Consider the following 18686-nt stretch of genomic DNA (forward strand, 5'->3'; position numbering starts at 1 on the left):
AGGAGGCTCTGCTGCATGTCCCGTAGTAGTGGGGGCTCTGAGATCAGGGATGGGGCCCCTCCCCACTCCCGTCTCTGGAAGCTGCAGTCACCCTGCAGCCCGTGACGCCCTCAGCCTCCTGGGCTCAGCCTCCGAGGTGCGCCCGCTCATCCCTTCGCTCTGCAAGCACCTGCTGGCCCCGCCACGGCCTGGCGCTGGACAGTGCCCCTCTCCAGGGATTCCCAGCCCGGTGGTTGGAGGTGACCACAGACTGTGACGCACCAGGAGTGGTCAGCGAGGAACAGAACAAGCAGGGCGTCGCAGGCCCGCCCCCGCCTCCCCGAGGATTCCTGGCATGTTCACACGGCCATTTCTGGTCCCGTGATTCAGGGGAAATGAGGTCCTGGACCCAGTCTGCCCACTGGCTCTTCCCACCTGCCCCCTGCCCGGGACGCCAGGGCTGGCAAGGGTAGTGCCGGCCACTCCACTGAGAGGCATTTGCAGCGGACGTCCCACCCCCTCACATCTCCTTGGCAAAGCCCCGTGGAACTGAGTGGGCGAGGTCCCGGGCTGGGACCCTGGGAGCCCTGAGGATACGGTCGCCTCTGCCCGGGACCGTGAGTCCCCACCCCGTGGAAAGCTCTGGGCAGGGAGGGGAGGCCTGGGGGCTCATTTCACACAGCCACTTCCTCTCTTTGAGTTTTGAGGTGCTGGGCAGTGCTGGCGTCTGCGTCGGCCGGGGGTGCAGAACCAGAGCTGGTCCCTGCTTCCAGGGGCACAGAAACACAGCTCGGAGGTGACGCAGCTGTTTACTAAGGCACTTCAACAGACTCTGCCTCCCAGCGATTCTGGTCTAGCAGCCGGGGCACAAGGGACCCGGGGGCCCAGGCCGCTGTGGGGTGGGCCTGGACGCATTCCTCCCCCAACCTGTGCTGCCGAGCCCCCCAAGATGCTCTCCTCCTGCCGACAGGGCCCTGGCTTCACCGTGGAGGGAGAAGCAGGTTGCTGCCCTGTGCAGAACGGGGGCCGGGCGGGGTGGGGGTGGGCTCTGGCAGCGCAGCCTGGGAGGAGGTCACGGGCGGAGGGGCCGGGGACACCAGGGAGGGGGATGGCGGATGGTGGGGACGGGCTGTGGGGAGGCGCGGCCCCATCACACGATGGCCTGGTGCGGCAGCCCGTAGAGGACCAGGTTGAGGGTGACGGGGAGCCGCTCCGAGCCCTGCGGCTGCGGCCGGAAGAGCACCAGCCTGTCCTCCCAGGTCTGCAGAGCCTCATCTGTGGGGAGAGCAGGCGGGCTTGTGAAACGCGGGGCTCACGGGGACAGGATGCCTGCGGCCCAACCAAGGCTCACGGCGCATGCGGGGAGCACAGCAGAGGTGAGGGTGCTGCCGGCCCTGCCGCTGGTCGCAGCCCGGACGGGGACGCCGGGCGCGGAGGCAGCAGCCAGAGGCCAGCGCTCGCCCACCCCTCACACCTTCACTCGCTCATCTGCGCGCTCGCTCCACGAGCTTTTGTTGTTCGGCAACTACCTCCCGGGCACCCGTGGGCCATGTGAGTTTTGAATTTGAAGCCCCTTTCGCCTTGTATATTTGAAAATTTCATGATTTAAATGACCCTGGGATGAACCTTTCGTAGTTACGGTAGATTCTCCATCAACGTATTGCTAAAGCTCAGACTCCCTCGCGCTGCATTTAAGGCTTTTACACCAGAATCCGCGTGTAAGGCCGCTGCCACGCATGGCTTCAGGGCTCCATTTGCCTTGAAGGGGGAGTGGGTGGGCTCCCCGCCCCCCAGAGAACACACCAGGGCTTTTGGATTTGTGGGACTCGAGCTGTTTTGAAGATGAAGACGTGCCAGTGACCCATGTGTGTTTCCGTAAAGACATTCGAAGCCAGATCTCACTGTAGGCAGTGGCCTGTAGGAGGCTGAAGGTCTCTGTCAGGCAGGCTGACCTTCGGAGGCTGCACAGAAACGGGAGAAGTGGGGGACCCCGACCCTGCAGCCCGAGGGACGAGCAAGGAGGGAGGGCCGTTTCTAATCACCGTGGTGGACCGTTTCACCGGTTCCCCTCTTCTGAAGGAGGCGGGTCGTTCTCCCGATCGGCTTGCCAGCTGTCAACAGATCTGGAGAAGAAGCAGCCCTTCAGAGGGACCGTTAACAGCCCACAGGCTTCCGGGAGCCCCGCGGGGCTGCAGGACGGGCGGCTGCCGGCACGACTCACTTTCCCACAGGATGCTGGCCCGCGTTGCGTTGTCCCGCAGGACCGTCGGCCACTGGTTCGCCACAATGCTCCTGACCCCCACCAGACTCAGGAGGACGGCCGTCTCGATGGGCCCCTCCAAGGACAGTCGGGGTGCGCTGCAGGGGACCGAGCTCCTGGGGGCCGGGCCAGCACCAAAGGGCCCGGTCCGAGCCCTCCTCCACCCACAGCCCGAAGAGCGCCAAGTGTTGGACCGGGTATTTGGACTGACAGCTCTTAGGGTTCTCGAAAGAACCGAGAATTCCTCCCCCGCCCCCACCCCCGCCCCACACACAATTAAATACCATTTAACAAGAAAAGTCATTTCCAAGCCCTGCCAAGTCCCCCTGGGCGCTCCCAGTCATGGGGTGTGGGGCCAGGAGGGGAACCCCGCCAGAGGGTGTCCTCTGCTCCGCCCGCCTGCAGCCCACAGAGGCCCTGGGTGGGGGGGGTGACAGGTGACACGGGGAGCCCTGAAGCCAGGGTGTCCTCCCAGTTGCCAGCCATCTGCTTCCTGGCCCAAACCCAGCTGCCTGAGGTTCCAGGCAGGCCTGTGGTCTGTGCCGGCGCCGTCCATCCATCCCCCCGCCCTGGGACTCTGCCAGGCAGGGTCTGGGGGCCGGATGACGGCATCCCAGCTGCCCAGGGGGTGCAAGGACAGTGCCCCAGGCGGACAGCCGTGGCTCATATGCCCCCCCAGGTCCCTCGTCAGCTGCCGGAGGCCAGGCTGCAGGCTTGAGCCCGAGCGGAGGGGACCCCGGGCACCTCTTGTTCTGCGAGGACTCCACGTGGCGCCGCGTGCTCTCGCAGGACCGCGCCAGGTCCAGCAGCACCACCATCTGGCACTCTGTGGTCACAGGAGGGGCGGCTCAGTGGCAGGGCACCCAGGGTGAGGGCGCCGTGCAGGCGGGGGTGTCGCCCAGGGCGAGGAGGATAGCGGGAACTCGGCCTGACCCGACCGAGGCTCCGACACCACTCGTCCCCGTCCTGGGTCGCGTGGGCTGCACGGGCAAGCCGGCCGTTATTTGCCTTGGCCGACCCACACCCTTCACGTCCTCCTTGGGTGACCGGGCCGGGCGAGGGAGGGAAGCCCACCCCGGGGCCTGCCACAGCTCTCCCTGCCTCGCAGAGGGGTCTTGGCTCCCAGAGGCCACCCATGAGGCACTCCGGCTTGCCAGGGGCTAGGCGTCGGTGGCCCTGGCCCCGTGTGCCCACTGAAACGGGGCCAGTGTCCAAAACGCAGCTCTTGGATGTGGGTGTGCGGAAAGCCCCACAGATGCTGAGGCCAAGCGTCAGGGGCCGTCCCCAGAGGGGGCAGAGCCTCCAGCTGTGTGAGGACAGGCCTGGCTGGGAACGGCGGGGCACCCAGCGATGCTGTCACCCCTACAGGCGCCTGGGAGCCTATGATTTCTTCAGTGTCACTCACCGCTCGTCTGAGAAGGTCTAGAATTCAAGTTTCAGAGAAGCCTGTTTCTACCTTCTCCTGGGGTAAGAACGTGCGGACCCCGCCCATATCGGCAGGGCCTAGGGAGGAGATGGGGTGACGGGCTGGGTTCAGGTATCCCGACCACGGACCGTGTCCACCTGTGCCACACAGCCCAAGGGTAGGGGCCTCTCTGAGGGGTCCCTGAAAAGGCCCCCACTCAACCGTGCACAGTGGCCAGCTACCCAGCAATCCCCTCAGGAGAAGGTCACCTGAGGGCAGGCCAGACGACACTCACGGGCACCCTGGGGTGGGCTGGGTGGCGCAGGGGCCAGTGGACAGCGGGAGGGAAGACGGGGCCAGAGTGCCCGCATCTCAGGTAGAACAACTGGTGGGAGGGGCTGCGGCCAGCACTTTCCAGAGACGCCCACCCGGCCTTGCTGCGCTCTGCAGGCCCAGCCCTAGAGGGGCGGCCCCTCCAACGCCTGACCCTGGCCAGGCCTCTCAGAGGAACGGAGGAGGGGCCCCCAACCCAGGCCCCGCTGTGCCTTCCTAAAGCGCCCCCCAGCCCTCCATCAGAGCACAGGGGAGACACCTGATAAGACACGGGCGCCCTGCTCTGTCCCCGTGTGGATTCGACTTGTACCGGCGGGTCTGGCAGAGAGGCGGGCTTTTGGGGGGGTCTCACCTTCCAAGTTCATGGCGGCCAACCTTTCTACCAATATGTGGGACAGGAAGCTCTCCATCCCGTAGAAGAAAAAGCCTCCGCAGCTGCCCAGCAGCTGCTCCCACTCTGCCTGGCTGCCAAGGGAAGGAGAGAGACCCGGGGTGGGTGCCTGCGAGAGCCGCGGGCTAAGGACGCGATCCGGAGCAGACTGTCCCCGCGTTCCGTTCCACACCCTGCCCCCGGGGCGGTTGCTCTGAAAAGCCGCAGAGGGCCTTCCATCCGGCCAAGGAGCGCAGGTCCCTGCCCCAGAGGGCCCCGCCCCTCCTGGGCCCCGCCCCGACAGAGCCCCTCCCCTCCATCGCGCCCGGCCCTCTGGGGCCCCCGCCCCTCCGCGAGGCCCCGCCTGGAGGGGCCCGGCCCTTGTGCAGGGGCGCACACACGGCGGGGGCCCAGGTCCGCATCCAGGATCTGGGGATCTAGGTGCCTCCATGCACCAGAGGGAAGGGTCTGACAGGACAGAAGTGGGGGTCAGGGCAGGAGGGAGCCTCGGCGGGACGGGGAGGGGGGAAGGGGCCGCATGCGGAGCGCCCCTCGGGCTGGCGCACCCCAGCCACCGCAGGACGGCGTCCCAGGAACCCAGATGCCAACCTGGGAAACTGCTTCTTCCCCAGATGCCCCGCCCATCTCGCAGTGAACGTGTCTCGGTATCTTTCCAAAATTTCCCGGGTCACGGAGACAGGAGTCAGCATTTCTGCAGCCAGAATCGGATGGTGAGAAAACTTAGGCGCACCGCGCGTGTGGGCACGGGCCGTCCCGGTGCCCTTGGCGGCTCTTGGCGTGGCAGGGCGGCCTGGGCCTTGGGCCCTCACAGACGGGGGCCCCGGGGGAGTGGAAATCTTAGTACTCCTTCCCTCCTTTGTGGAGAGATGAAAACACCAGCTCAGCAAAAGAGGAGCTGAGGAATCCTGTCCCCGAGCGGCAGAGGCAGCCCTCAGCCACAGCCGCAGGCCCGGAGTGGGGCACGGCGCCGCCTCGGGCCCAGGTCACACAGCTGTCGCCCTGACTGGCTGCAGACGGTGAGGGCGGGGTCTCGGGGCACACCAGTGTCCCCCTCCCGCCCACCGTCAGTGTAGCAGGAGGTGACGGAGGGCCGGGTGGCAGCAGAGGCCGAGGCACCCGGTCCACGATGCTCCGAGTGCTGTGGGCAGCGTATGGCTTGTGCGTGGGCGGGAGGGCTCACCTGGGCCTCGGGCCTCCTCGTAGGGGTCCACAACGACTGGGCCTTGGTTAAGGAGAAACAGGACCCCACGCTCGCTGTCTGGGGCAGAAGCAGCAGCAAAGGATACATCTGAAGTTGTCCGCATCGACCGCGATGCAGTCAGGGGGGATGATCCGGGACACGACGCGCTGCAAAGACAGGCAGGCGTCCTTGGGGATGCGTCCTGGGGGCACGGCCGGACCTCCGGCCCCGCCCGGCTCTCCGCCTCAGCGGGGCCTCGACCACCTACCTTTGCTCCCTTCTTTGCTGTGCCTCTCTTTCTGTGATCTTTACCTCTGCTCTCCTTTTTCACATTCCCTTCTGTTGAGACAATAACAAGAAGTGGTGATGTCCTGGAACTAGACAGAGGCCGTGGTACACGACGTTCGAATGCTTAAATGGTTAATTTTATATTACGTGAATCTCACCTCAATGAAAAAAACAAGAAGTTGTGTGAACAGTTGATTTCCATTTTTGTGAAGTTGAAATGGCAGTAATCTCTCAAAGGTAAAGGCTCACAGGGTTGGGAAAGGCCCGGGCCAGGAGACCTCAAGAAAGGAACGGCCGCCAGAGGTTCCCGGGCCCATGCGGCTGCCCAATCACACACCACGCTGGGCACCTACCGGTGCACCTGCTGAGCTGGCCCAGTCGCAGAGGGCTGGGCCCTGCTGGCCCCTCTCCCTCTTGCAGGAGTATTTACACCTGCCCCCGCTGTGCTCCCATTCTGGTGAAGGTAACCGAAAATAATGCCAATTTCCTTCATTCCCGTCTGGCCGCCTCAGAGATGTAAGCGCTGATGTGGGCCTCTCTGCCGTGTCCCAGCCTTATGGGGGCACCGCTGGGAAGCAGCTTGCCCTAGATTTGGATGGCTTTCTCCACCAGGATGAGAAGAACTCCTGGTTTGTTAAGAATTTCTATTACGGATGCATGCCTTTTTTTTTTTTTTTTTTTTTTGCGGTACGCGGGCCTCTCACTGTTGTGGCCTCTACTGTTGCGGAGCACAGGCTCCGGACGCGCAGGTTCAGCGGCCATGGCTCACGGGCCCAGCCGCTCCGCGGCATGTGGGATCTTCCCGGACCAGGGCACGAACCCGTGTCCCCTGCATCGGCAGGCGGACTCTCAACCACTGCGCCACCAGGGAAGACCCGAATGCATGCATTTTATCAAATGCTTTTTTTCCTGCATCATCTTGGATGTTTGTAAGTTCGATTTCCCTTTAATCTGTTCCTCTGTGATACCTGTAAGTTTTTAAGGTCAGACTGGGTGATGAAATGTTACATGTTTCTTTCTTTCTTTGCTACTCCTGAGAAGTTTGGGTGTCAGGGTCTGGACTGGCCAGCAGAAGGATGGCTTTTTTTTCTTCTACCTGGGGAGACATGTATAGACTGACATGAACGGTTTCTTGAAATTTTGGTAGAATTCAACAGAAAAATGGTAAAAGCAATATTTTTTGTGGGGAAATGTAAATGTATTGATCGTCCTTTCTTCGCTATGAGGCCGCTGGGTTTTCTTTCCTTCTTGAGTCTCCGAGTATTTTTGAATATATTGTCGAAAAATTGTTCATAATATTCTCTTAAATCTCTGATGCTCTTTAGAGCTGGTGTCTCTTGTATTTCTCACATTGTTTATTTATGTCTTGTCTGTTTTTTTCTGGATCATTCTCACCCAAATGTGTCTATTTTATGAGGTTATTTTTTCCCAAATAACTAATTTTTGTCTTTGCTTCCTATTTTGTTTTAGGGTCTGTTCGTGATCCTTTAAGCATTTAAAGCTAAAGGATCCTTCTAGATTCTGCTGTGGTAACATCCAGCCATCTTTGGCATTCCTATCATTGCTTCTTCTGAGTCCCGGGAGTTTTTAGAAGTCAGTGTTTTAAAATTTCCAGATGTATGGGAGTTTAAAAAATCCGTCTTTTGGGAATTGGTTTCTAACCTAATCACATGTGGCCTCAGCCAGTTTCTGTGATTGTTTCACGTGCACCTGAAAAGAATGGGAGTCTCTAAGTTTTAGACGCAGGGCCCACGTGTCTGTTAAGCCAAGTCTGTTAAGCGTGTTGCCGCAATTCTCGCTGTTGGCGCTCTTTCTGCTTGTCTGACCTTTCAGTTGTGGGGGCGTGCGGGAATCTCCCATCGCGGGAGTGGCCACCAGCCTCGCCCCCGGTGCTTGTTACTTGCTGCCTCCCGTATCGAGGCTCTTTGATCCTGCCACGAACTTCACCGCTATCACTGTGTGATGACCCTACGGACGCCCGCGGCGGTGAAGTCGGCTCCGGCGGACAGTGCGACGGAGGCCCTTTTGGGGGCTCGCCCGCCCGGCTCCTCTTTCCGCTCTTCTGCTTTCTGGCTTTTGTGCCCCCTTTCTGTTCAGGAGAGTCTCACGTGGCCGGCACCCTATCTACGTGCTCTTGTTTACGGTGTCTTTAGTCGGCAGGTGTGCTGCACTCACTGGTTCGGTTCCTGATCTAATGGATGGGCCACAGCACCTTTTCACCCGTGGGTTCTCCGTCCTCCCTGCTCCGTGTGTGCGTCTCCACCACTGGCTCTTTGTAACTCGACTGAGGGGTTGGTTCACTTGTTTTTCTTATTCATTTTCCCTCTTTACTGGTTTGGAATTTATACACCAGTTATGCTCTTTCGTGATTATCCTTAAAGGTTTGCCATGAATATTTAACACTCAAAGGGCATTCCTCCAGCCTGAAGGGTTCAAGGCTCTGAGAACACTTCACTCTGGGACCTGCAGAATCCTTTTTATCCCCACTCCGTAATGCATTGAAAAGACTTCACTCACATTTATGCAGTATTTTTGTTACTTTATGGTGAGAGTTTGTATTAGGGTCTAGTTGCTGCTGTAACAAATTACCACAAATGTTGGGACTTAAAACAACACCAATTTATTACCTTACAGTCTGGAGGCAGGAGTCGAAAGGGGTCCCCCTGGATTAAAGTCCAGGTGCGAGGGAGGCTGTTTCCCTTGGGAGGCTCCGGAGGAGAATCGGCTCCCTTGCCTTTTCCAGCCTCCAGAGGCGCCACGAGCCCCTTCCGCTACCGCCGCACCCTCCTGCCTCCCTCTTTTCAGAACCCTGGCGATGACACTGGGCCACCCAGACAATCAGGACTGTCTCCCCATCTCAGGACCCTTCACTGAATCACATCTGCAAAGGCCCTTTTGTCACATCAGGGCACCTCCTCTGGGGCCCGGGGTCAGGGCGTGGGCACCTTTAGGGCCGCTATTCTGCTAACCCCACCAGGGGGTGGTCTGCTCTTCCAGACAGCGCTGGCGGCGCAGAGCGGTGGGGACAGGAAGGCCCTTTCAGTAAATGGGGCGTGCACAGCGGGGGACTCACGTGGGAAAGAGAGACCTGCCCCTTATCTCACACTGTGTGCAAAACCGATTTCGGATGGAAGGTACGTGAAGACGTGAAGGACAAAAAGAGAGACACATTTAGAAGACATCATAGAACCTTCATGATCTTCAGGTAAGAAAATATTCTTTATAAAAAGACCCCAAAAGCATCAGCTGTTAAGAGAAGATGGATACATTGGACTATATTCAAATATTTTGTTCACCAAGAGGTACCACGTAAAGGAGTGAAAAGACCAGCTGCAGACTGGGAGGACATCTGTAGTTCATAAAATGATCAGAAAATTTATACAAACCTAAAGAACAAAAGGCAGATAACCCAAGAGAAAAACTGGCCAAAGACTAGAACGGATTTTCACAAGTGAGGACATCAAACGGCCCATAAAATGTGGAAGGGCTGGGCTCGCCAGCAGCAGGGGCTGCAGATAGGCGGGGCTTGAGCCCGAGGCCCCGCCCGCAGCTCCTGGTGAGCCCAGCACCGTGGCCTCTTGGGGGCGCAAGACCTGTTCTCTCTCCGTCCTTTGTATCTGGCCCATTAGCGTCCTTTTATTTACGCTGGTTTCCTTAAAGAAGCATGTTTGGGACCTTGCGTTTCCATTCCCAAAGGTGATCTTTACCTTTTAACTGGGATGTTTTGACCTTGTGCGGAGACTGTGATTACTGATGTGGTTGGGTGGAAACACACCATCTTGCTGTTTGTTTTCTATTTGTCCTGTCTCTTCTTTGTTCCATGTCCCTTCTTTTTTCTGCCTTTTTCTGATTAATCATATTTTTTTTTATGATTCCATTTCGACTTCCTCGTTGTGTACTAGCTGTACCTCTTTGTTTCTGTTTTCAGTGGCTGTGCTGGTCCAGTAGCCCGAGCCTCCATTCTCCACCCCCCACCAGCCTTTGCTGCCCCACAAGTTACATTTATATAATGCTGTAGAACCCCACGACACGTTGCTATTATTTTTCACTCCAAGCTGTCAAAATCTTTTTTTTTAATTAATTAATTTATTTTTGGCTGTGTTGGGTCTTCATTTGTGTGCGAGGGCTTTCTCCAGTTGCAGCGAGTGGGGGCCACTCTTCATCGCAGTGCGCGGGGCCTCTCACTGTCTCGGCCTCTCGTTGTGGAGCACAGGCTCCAGACGCACAGGCTCAGTAGTTGTGGCTCACGGGCCCCGTTGCTCCACAGCATGTGGGATCCTCCCAGACCAGAGCTCGAACCCGTGTCCCCTGATCGGCAGGCAGACTCTCAACCACTGTGCCACCAGGGAAGCCCCTGTCAAAATCTTTTAAAGAGATTTTAAATTAAGAAAAAAGCTTTAAATATTGACCCACCTAATTCCAGTTTCTGGTGTTTATTTCTCTGTGCAGATGCAGGTTCCCATCCTTTTTTCTCCTGCCTGGAGAACACTCTGCAGCATTTCTTGTGGGGTAGGCAGGCCTGCTGGGGAAGAATTCTTTCAGCTCACCTATTTCTGAAAAAGTATTTCACCATTGTTTTTGAGAGTTATTTTCAAAAATATCTGCATTGATAGATATTTTCTTTAATAATTTAAAGCCGTTCCTCACGGCTTGCATTGTTTCAGCCGAGAAGTCTGCTAACTCTCTTGTATTTTTTTCTGGATATATAATGTGTCTCTTTTCTTGGCTGCCTGGAAAATACTCTGTCACTGGATTTAATCACCCTGACCACAATGGTCCCTGGTATGGTTTTATGTCTTGTTGGGGATTCATTGAACTTCTTGGGTCTGCAGGATTACAGTTTCCATCAAAATTGGGAAAAGTTGGCCATTATTAACTCAAATGCTCCCCCGGCAAAGACTCCAGTTACAGGCAGGTCCGGCCGCTTCACTTTGTCCAGCAGCGCACTGGTGCTCTGTCTCTGTTTCTGTTTTTGTTTTTTTTCAGTTTTTTCCTGCTGTTACTTCTTCAGGCTCACTAGTCTCTTCTCCTGTCGTGTCAAGTTGCATGAATGCTGCCCAGGGCATGTCCCTCCTCAGCAGAAGTTCAGTTCTGGTCCGTTTTACATCTTCCGTGTCTTTGCTTACCACCTCCTGGAACACCTGGATTATAGTTCCAGGAACTGTCACCTGGGTCACCTCTGGTTCGCTTTCGATTGGCTTTTCTCTCAACCACGGGTCTTTGCATGCCAGGTGGTTTTTGATCGGACGTCAGACATTTTGAATTTTCCCTTGTTGGGTCCTGGATTTTTAAAAACACTCTACCCATCTTGAGCTTTATTTCGAGATGCGGTTAAGTTACCTGGAAATAGTTCGATCCCTTGAGGCCTGTTTTTAAGTTCTGTTGGTGGGACTAAAGCCAGTCTCCCTAGTGCAGACAGGCAATGCCCTCTGGTTCCCGTACCTGATAGCTGTGAATTATAAGATGTTCCATTCTGGCTGTAGTCTCCACACACGCTTGCACTGACCGGCTCTCAGCAGAAGACTGAGGGGGACCCTCTGCAGGTCTCTCCTCCCAGGACCGCCTTGGGTGCCCAGTCCCTCATCTCCTCACCTCGGGGAGACCGCCAGGCTCTGCCTGGTCCCCCCACCCCCGCCACCATGTGCTACAGCCTGTAGACTCTCTCCAGGCAGAAAGCTGGGGCTCACCTGCTTGTTTCTCTCTCTTGGGGATTTCTGTCCCCCACTGCCTGTTCTCCAATATCTGAAAACCGCTGTTTCATATATTTTTCAAATTATTTATTTATTTATTTTTTGATGTGGACCATTTTTAACGTATTTATTGAATTTGTTACAATTCAACATTAGCTCCCCGACCAGGGCTCGAACCTGCACTCCCTGCATTGGAAGGTGAAGCCTTAACCACTGGACTGCCAAGGAAGTCCCTGTTTCATGTATTTTTGTCTGAGTTTTTGTTGTTCCAGCTGGAAGGGCAAATGTGGTCCCTGTCACCTCATCTTGGATGAAAACAAAAGTCCAATCTATCTACTTTTAATGTAATTTGATATTTATCGTAGTGCAACATACATGCAGAAAACTGCACACAGCACCAGTGTACATCCTGGAGAATTTTCACACCCCAGGCACATCCAAGTCACAGAACATGATCATGCCTGAGTCCCCAGCCACCCCCAGGCCAAGCCAGGTCCCCCTTGTCCTCTCCCTCATTGCCTCTCATCATCTGATTGATGACTAACTGTGTAGTTGGTTGGTTAGCACCAGTCCCCTCCTTTGAAACAGAAGTATGTGAGGCCAAGAACAAAGTTAAATTTCCTGTTCAGGGCACGTTTGGCACCTAACAGAGCACCGGCTCATAGCAGGTGTTCTCTGAATGAACCAGGGCCTCGAGAAGTATGGTAACATCTGATAACTATTTTTTGACAAGAGTTACATTCTCTTATCGTGAAAGTCACTTAAATATTTGCATTTTAAAGTCAAGTATCAGTGTAGCTCTTACCTGTCTCCTTTCTATGCAGGCGGTTCCACAGCATCTGGAGAGAAAACTCTCGTGACACGGAGGAGACCATCCCTTCATCGAACACAGAGAGACCTTCTAACGGCAGCTCCAGAAGGTGCCTGTCAGCGATCAGGATGACGTTGTCTGCGACCTCGGGCTGCACTGTGGGCGGGAACGCCAGCGGCTACCAAGGCAGCGGCAGACACCTGAGGGCCAGGCTCTGCCCCTCGCCACTGAGGCCGTCTGGCTGCTGCGCAGCCCCCGCCTGGCGGGAGACGTGGAAAGGATCTGAGCCGGGCACAGCTCGCAGGCACGCCAGCGCCGTCTTGGGGGTACACGCTGGTTTTGACGGTGCGGCCGGGTCACAGCCAGGACCTGGACAGAGGCCAGGCCATGGGGACATCGGGTCTCCTGAGGTTCTGAGGGCCGCCCAGGCTCCGCGGCCTCACCAGGGAGCCCCTTCAAGGGACGAACATCTGCACGAACCCCCCTCCCCGAGGGCCGTCCAGGCAGGGGCCACGGCCTCTGGGGACAGCTCCATTCAAGGAAGGGTAGTGGCGCTCCCCTGACACCACGGCTTCTCCAGCCGTCGGGAAACCGGTGCAAAGGCTGAGGCCACCAGACATGTCAATGGAATTGATGTGTTTGCAAAGTCAAGTTACTTAAAGTCCAGCGGGTTTTCATCTGGGAACGTTTAGGGCAGAAGCTCCGTCACACAAGTGGTCACTGGGCTCCCGGCAGCTGCACACCTCGGCGTGGCCTGGGACCTCGGGCACCGGGTGGCTCAGCCACGGGGCAGGTGGCGGGGAGCAAACAAGAGCACTTCATCTTCCACGTAGGAAAGCAGCAGACTGCTGACCTGGGAGGCCCGTCTGCCCTCCTGCCGTCTGACGTGCTCAGGAGGGTGACGGCGACGTCACCATGGTTTCTGCCTGGGCATCCGGCAGGGCAGGGGCATCTGCGGTCGCGTGGGCAGTGGCGGGGTGGCGCGAACCTTCCGGGAAGGCTGCCCCCGGCGGCCCCGCTGCAGCCCCAGAGAGCGCAGCTCTGCCGGCCTCCATCCCACAGACACGGACCTGGGGCCCCACTCACCCTGCGGCAGGGACTCTTCCCTCTCCTTGTCTTTGCCCTTGTATTTTCCCAAATCCGCAACAACTGTGGGAATCGGCGCTCTGAAAGGCAAAGGCAGAGATTCAGTTTTAAAAACTCCATGAAAATCACTGAGAACAGGGACAGCATCTCCTCAGGCTGTTCCCACCAGGGCAGTGAGGGCCACAAGACTCTCCCGGCCCGCTGTTGGGGACCGGTCTCCTGAGATGCGGGCAGGGACAACAGGCAGGATGTGAACACACAGGATTCAGGATGCTCTGGCCTGCTGGCCAATCAGGGAAGTTCACCGGCCCGACCCCTACCTTCTCTCCCACCAAACACAGACCCAAGGGGCCAGGTACTTCACCGTGCTCTCCCCTCCTTCTCACACCCAGGCCAGCGGCTCAGAGGGCGGCAGGGGCCCGTACAGCGGGGACGCCCCCAGAAAAGGTTTCAAGCAGGGCCAGACTTCCTCCCGACGGCAGGCGGACAGAGCCCGGGCTTCTGTTCTCAAAGAGCCTGTGCACGTCTCCCGTTTAATCGAACGGTCCGATTCAGCGCAGAAAGAATCCCACCAAGCCTACGGCGCTGTGGCCTTAGAGATGCGAGTTTCCACGAAGGAAACAGCTCTGACTTTCCCACGCCCACAGCCAGTCGCTCAGTTGGCCCTGGGACTCAGGGAGTGCTTGCAGGCCGCGCCCCGCAGCCCTGGGTGTCCCTGTACCTGTGCACACCTGGGTGCACCTGTGGGGACAGAGAGACGACACGGCCCTGTACCTCGAGGGCTCGGGCAATCCAGACGGCGCCTGCTCTCCGCACCCTGTCCCTGAGCTCCTCAGGAATCAGCCCTCGATGGGTACCTGGCTTCCGGGGGGCAGCTGAGCAGCGGGAACAGTGGCCTCAGATACTCCTCCATGGGCTTCACGACCTCCGCGAGCCTCTGCACAGCGTGTTCTTCCCCTCTCAGGGCCGCGCCCTCTGACTCCTTCTTGCCCCAAAGACAGCCGCAGTCAGAGGCGTCAAAGGGGAAGAGGGGCGAGACCCTGCAGGCGACCCCCCAGGACAGGCCCAGCTCAGCAGCCAGCAGCCCCCCACCCCCGACTCCTCTGCCAGCATCGCGGAGGCGTCTGCAACAGACTTGGCTCAAGGATTGGTCCCGTGCCTGGTCGGGGAGCCTGACCCGGCGTCCAGCAGCGCCTGGGGGGTGGTCCTCGCCCAGGCCTCCCCACCCTGCCCTGTGGGGTGGAAGCAGCCCTGGCACCGGGCTCGGGGCCTCACCAAGCCTGGGCTCAGGGCCGTGTCCTCACTGTGTGCCTCAGCCTGGGTGTGCTCCCGGAACTGCTGGGCGCTGGCCAACAGGGAGGAGAAGGCGGCTGGGCTCACGGCCATACGAGTCACCTTGCAGGAGCCTGCAGAGACAGACGCCGCCGCTGTCCCCACACGCGGCTTCGCAGAACGCCCCCCGGGGCTGAGGGGACCGCGGGTGGGAACGGGTGCGCACGCTCGGCCTTGGTGCCGGTGGGCGCACCCCTGCACACACCCCGAGGGTGGTGCTCCGGCAGAACTCACCCCCGACCTGGGGCAGTTTGCCTTTGGCTGCGGGGATGAACTTGGATTTCTCGTAGGCAGCGCCATACAGATGGGTCCTGTTGGCAGGACGTAGGGTGGGGTCAAAGCCCGGCTCCGGGGATCCCAGAGGAGCCCCGACGACGAGGCCGACTCTGTGCCACATACCCACCCTGCTGGGAACAGGAGCCTCCTCCCTGCGGTGCCCCAGCCAAGTCAGACACAGGGTTAAAACCGGCCCCTGGGGGGGGTCTGTGTGCGGTGCTGTCAGAGGCTGGGACACCAGCTTCTCCCCAGACCAGTGGGTTCTGCGCCACTTGAGCAGTGAACTTCAGACCAGGGCCACGTGCTGGCGGGAGGTGGCACCGTGCCCTCTCCCCTCCCCGGGTCGTACGGGCCAGCCTGGCCATCGTGGCAGAGGGACAGTTGCCCCCCGCCTCCCCCCTGAGCGGGCAGCCCCCGCCGGCCTGTCTGTCCCTCGGCTTGGCAGCCCCGTGCTGTGTCCACAGGGACCTTAGCGGACAGAAGCCTGGGTAGCAAGCCCGAGAACAGGAGAGAGAAGGCCTCACCTGTCCCGTGAGTGGTGCAGAAAGAGGATCCGAAAAGTGGGAGGGATTTCACTCAAGAAGTTGAAGTGCTGTTCGGTGACCCAGAGATTCTGCCAAGCCTGCGGGGGGCAGTCAGGAGTCAGCGCCGGGCGGCGGCTGCGGGGCCGGGCGCCGCCACAAGGGGGCAGCAGACGCACGCGGACTTCACCGCTGCCCTGGACACTGGCTCCGCCGGTACCGCCAGAGCCCGACCCGCCGCCGCACACCCGCAAAGGCACCGAGTCCAAAGGCGCACGGAAAAGCCCCGGCACGTCCTGCAGCACAGCTGGCGCCCTCTCCCCTCCCCGCGGTCCCAGCGCCCCCCGCGCAGACACCGGCAGGGCACGCGCAGGACCCGCGCTGCCGGCCCGCAGGCCGCGGGGGGCGGGGGCGGCCGGCGGTTCAGCCTGCCCGGACCCGGGTCCCCCTTCTCTGCGGGGAAGGGTCCGCAGCGGGGGCCACACAGCACCCCGCGGGCCGCCTCCCCGAAGAGCAGCGGTCGCTCAGAAGCCCATTCCCCACTTCCGGATGAAATGAGCTTCAGCTTTGCCCAAGCCGACCAGCGTCGGCACTCAAGCCCACGGAGGTGCGGAGGGGCTTCTGGGACGCTTGCCCCGGCGGCGAGCGGACACACGGAAGCCGTGGGAACGGCGCTCGGGAGGCTGCGGGCTGCTCACAGGGGCCACGGCCTCGCTCCAGGGGAGGCGCCGGCAGGCTTCCGCAGCTCGGGCGGCCCGCTGTGCGAGGCCCGGGCCCTCCGCGCTGGCGCACGTGGCGGCTGACCCCGCTGCCCTTTGCTGCCTGCAGAGTGTCCCATCGGTGAGGGCACCGCTTCTCGTCCCTTCTGTGGCCACTGGGCACCTGGGTGGGCTCCCTTTTTGGGCCACAAATGCTGCTGTGACGTCTGTTCTTTGGGGACCACCGGCCGCAGGGGAGTTGCTGGGGGACGTCGCTTCCAAAGGGGCCACCGGGCCCCACCCCCGCCAGGGCCCCGCCTGCTCTCCCGCCCTTGGGGTTTGCACCTGTTCCCTTTCGGCCCTTCTGGTGGGTGTCTAGCAGTACCTGAACGGGGCTTTAAGTTTTCCATCTTCCTGATGAGCAGTGAACTTGCGCGTCATTTACAGAGTTTACTGGCCACTTGGGTATCTTTTGTGAAATTCCAGTCTTGTGATTGTTTTCTGTGGGACAGTCAGTCTTTCTCCTGCCGAGAGGGGACACCTCCTGTCTACACACAGGACACCAGCCCCTGGCCCCCCGCGTGTGTTGTATCTCCTCTGGGGCTTGCCTTTTGACTCCTGGGCTATGGTTTTGATGAACACAAGTTCTTACTGTCAGTGCAGTACAACTGATCATTCCCCCTTTGATGGTTAGCACCTCTGTCTCCTGCGTAGTAAGTCTTCCCTACTCCGAAGGCATGAAGAGGTCCCCTTAAAGCTTATTCTGAAAGCTCTGCTGTGTTACCTTCTCAGGTAGAGCTGCCCTTCGTGCAGGGCTGCACCATCCGCTCTTCTGCCCTAAGTGTCGTGCTTTTCATCTGTCAGGTGTGGGTGGTGGGTCTGTTTCTGGGCGTTTTCTTGTCCCATCGGTCATTTTCTCCATTTGTGTGCCAATGCCACGCTGTCTTACCTTCTATAGTTTTAAATACGTCTTGGTATCTTGTGTAGTAAGCTGGCGTTTCCTTACAAACATCTTAGTATGGAGCCTTCCCCCACAAATACAGCTGCCTCTGGGCTTACTTAGTTCTTCTTGAATTTTCCTTCGGATAGGTTTGCAGTTTTCAGGGTAGAAGTCATGTGTATCTTTTGTTAGATTTCCCTTAGGTATTTGATTGTTTTTGATGTTACTGAAAACGGTATTATTCGGACATTGTCATTGCTTGTTTGTAACTGGCATGTAGAGATACAAGTCATGTTTACAGCCTTCAGCAGTGACCTGCCAAATCTGCATGTTAAATCTGTTATCGAGAGACTATGATTTTCAAGGCCCACAATCATGCTGATTGTGAATAATCAGTTTTACTTCTTCCTTTTCAGTGCTTCCGCCCTTTATTCGTTTTTTGAGTCTAATTGTTCCATTGAATAGAAGCAGTGATAGCTTTCTTGTGTCATTCTGACTCAAGGAGAAAATTTTTCAAAATTTTAGTATATAGTATGATGTGGGGGTTTTTTTGCGGTACGCTGGCCTCTCGCTGCTGTGGCCTCTCCCGTTGCAGAGCACAAGCTCCAGATGCACAGGCTTAGCAGCCATGGCTCACGGGCCCAGCCGCTCCGCAGCATGTGGGATCTTCCCAGACCGGGGCACGAACCCACGTCCCCTGCATCGGCAGGCAGACTCTCAACCGCTGCGCCACCAGGGAAGTCCTGTAGTATGATGTTTGATATGGAGTTTTAAAGACATTCTTTATCAAATTAAGAAAATTATCTTCTATCTTGATATTTTGAAATCACAGACTGGTGCTGAATTTTGACAAATGTTTTTTTTGCGTCTATCAAGATGATCTTATGATTTTCTCCTTTTCCTCCTGTTAATACGGTGAATTATATTGAATGATTTAAAAGTATTAAACCACATGGAACACAGCCATTTGATCCTCATGTATTATCCCTTTTATAACCGCTGGATTTTACTTGCTAATACTTTGTGTCCACGTTGATGAGAGAGATTTTCCTCCCATGTAACGTCCTTGCTAGGTTTCTAGTATCGAGGCTCACTGGGCCTCTTTAAAGACAGTTAGGAAGTATTCCTTTTATTCCTATCCTCTGGAAGTGTTTTGAAGGATTACTTTTTCCTTCAATGTCTGGAAGAATTTATTGGCGAAGCCAGTTGGGTCTGGGATTTTCTTTGTGGGAATGTTTTTAATAAAAGCTGCCATTTCTTGAAGCGATATTATTCAGATTTTCCATTCTGTCCGCTTTGGTAGGTAATATTTTTGGGGGAATTTGTCCATTTCATCCAAATTGCCAAATTTATTAGAGTAAGGTTATAAAAAATAGTCTCTTACTAGCTTCTTGATGTCTGAAGGATCTCGTGATGTCTTTTTATTACCGATACCGAAATTTTTGTTTTCTTTCTCTTTTTTCTTTATCGGGTCTTTCTAAGTGTTTATCAATTTT

At 57.4% G+C, this 18686-nt stretch overlaps 1 protein-coding gene across 1 annotated transcript in view; it reads right to left on the minus strand.

Moving 5' to 3' along the window:
• Positions 1-384: 384 nt before the first annotated feature.
• The window catches only part of CFAP46 (cilia and flagella associated protein 46), an 89524-nt gene continuing 71222 nt past the window's right edge, over positions 385-18686 (minus strand). Inside the window, exons 45-59 of the mRNA XM_060126142.1 lie at positions 15556-15653; positions 14990-15066; positions 14699-14829; positions 14281-14405; positions 13424-13503; positions 12332-12493; positions 5817-5887; positions 5655-5715; positions 5549-5584; positions 4957-5059; positions 4330-4442; positions 2984-3065; positions 2201-2337; positions 2022-2102; positions 385-1254 (exon numbers count right to left, since the gene is read on the minus strand). Of these exons, the coding sequence (XP_059982125.1) occupies positions 1130-1254; positions 2022-2102; positions 2201-2337; positions 2984-3065; positions 4330-4442; positions 4957-5059; positions 5549-5584; positions 5655-5715; positions 5817-5887; positions 12332-12493; positions 13424-13503; positions 14281-14405; positions 14699-14829; positions 14990-15066; positions 15556-15653 (1482 nt within the window). The 3' untranslated portion in view covers positions 385-1129. The remainder of the gene's footprint in view (positions 1255-2021; positions 2103-2200; positions 2338-2983; positions 3066-4329; positions 4443-4956; positions 5060-5548; positions 5585-5654; positions 5716-5816; positions 5888-12331; positions 12494-13423; positions 13504-14280; positions 14406-14698; positions 14830-14989; positions 15067-15555; positions 15654-18686) is intronic.

This window comes from Lagenorhynchus albirostris, chromosome 16 (assembly GCF_949774975.1).
Source record: "Lagenorhynchus albirostris chromosome 16, mLagAlb1.1, whole genome shotgun sequence".
In the NCBI taxonomy this organism is placed as follows: domain Eukaryota; kingdom Metazoa; phylum Chordata; class Mammalia; order Artiodactyla; family Delphinidae; genus Lagenorhynchus; species Lagenorhynchus albirostris.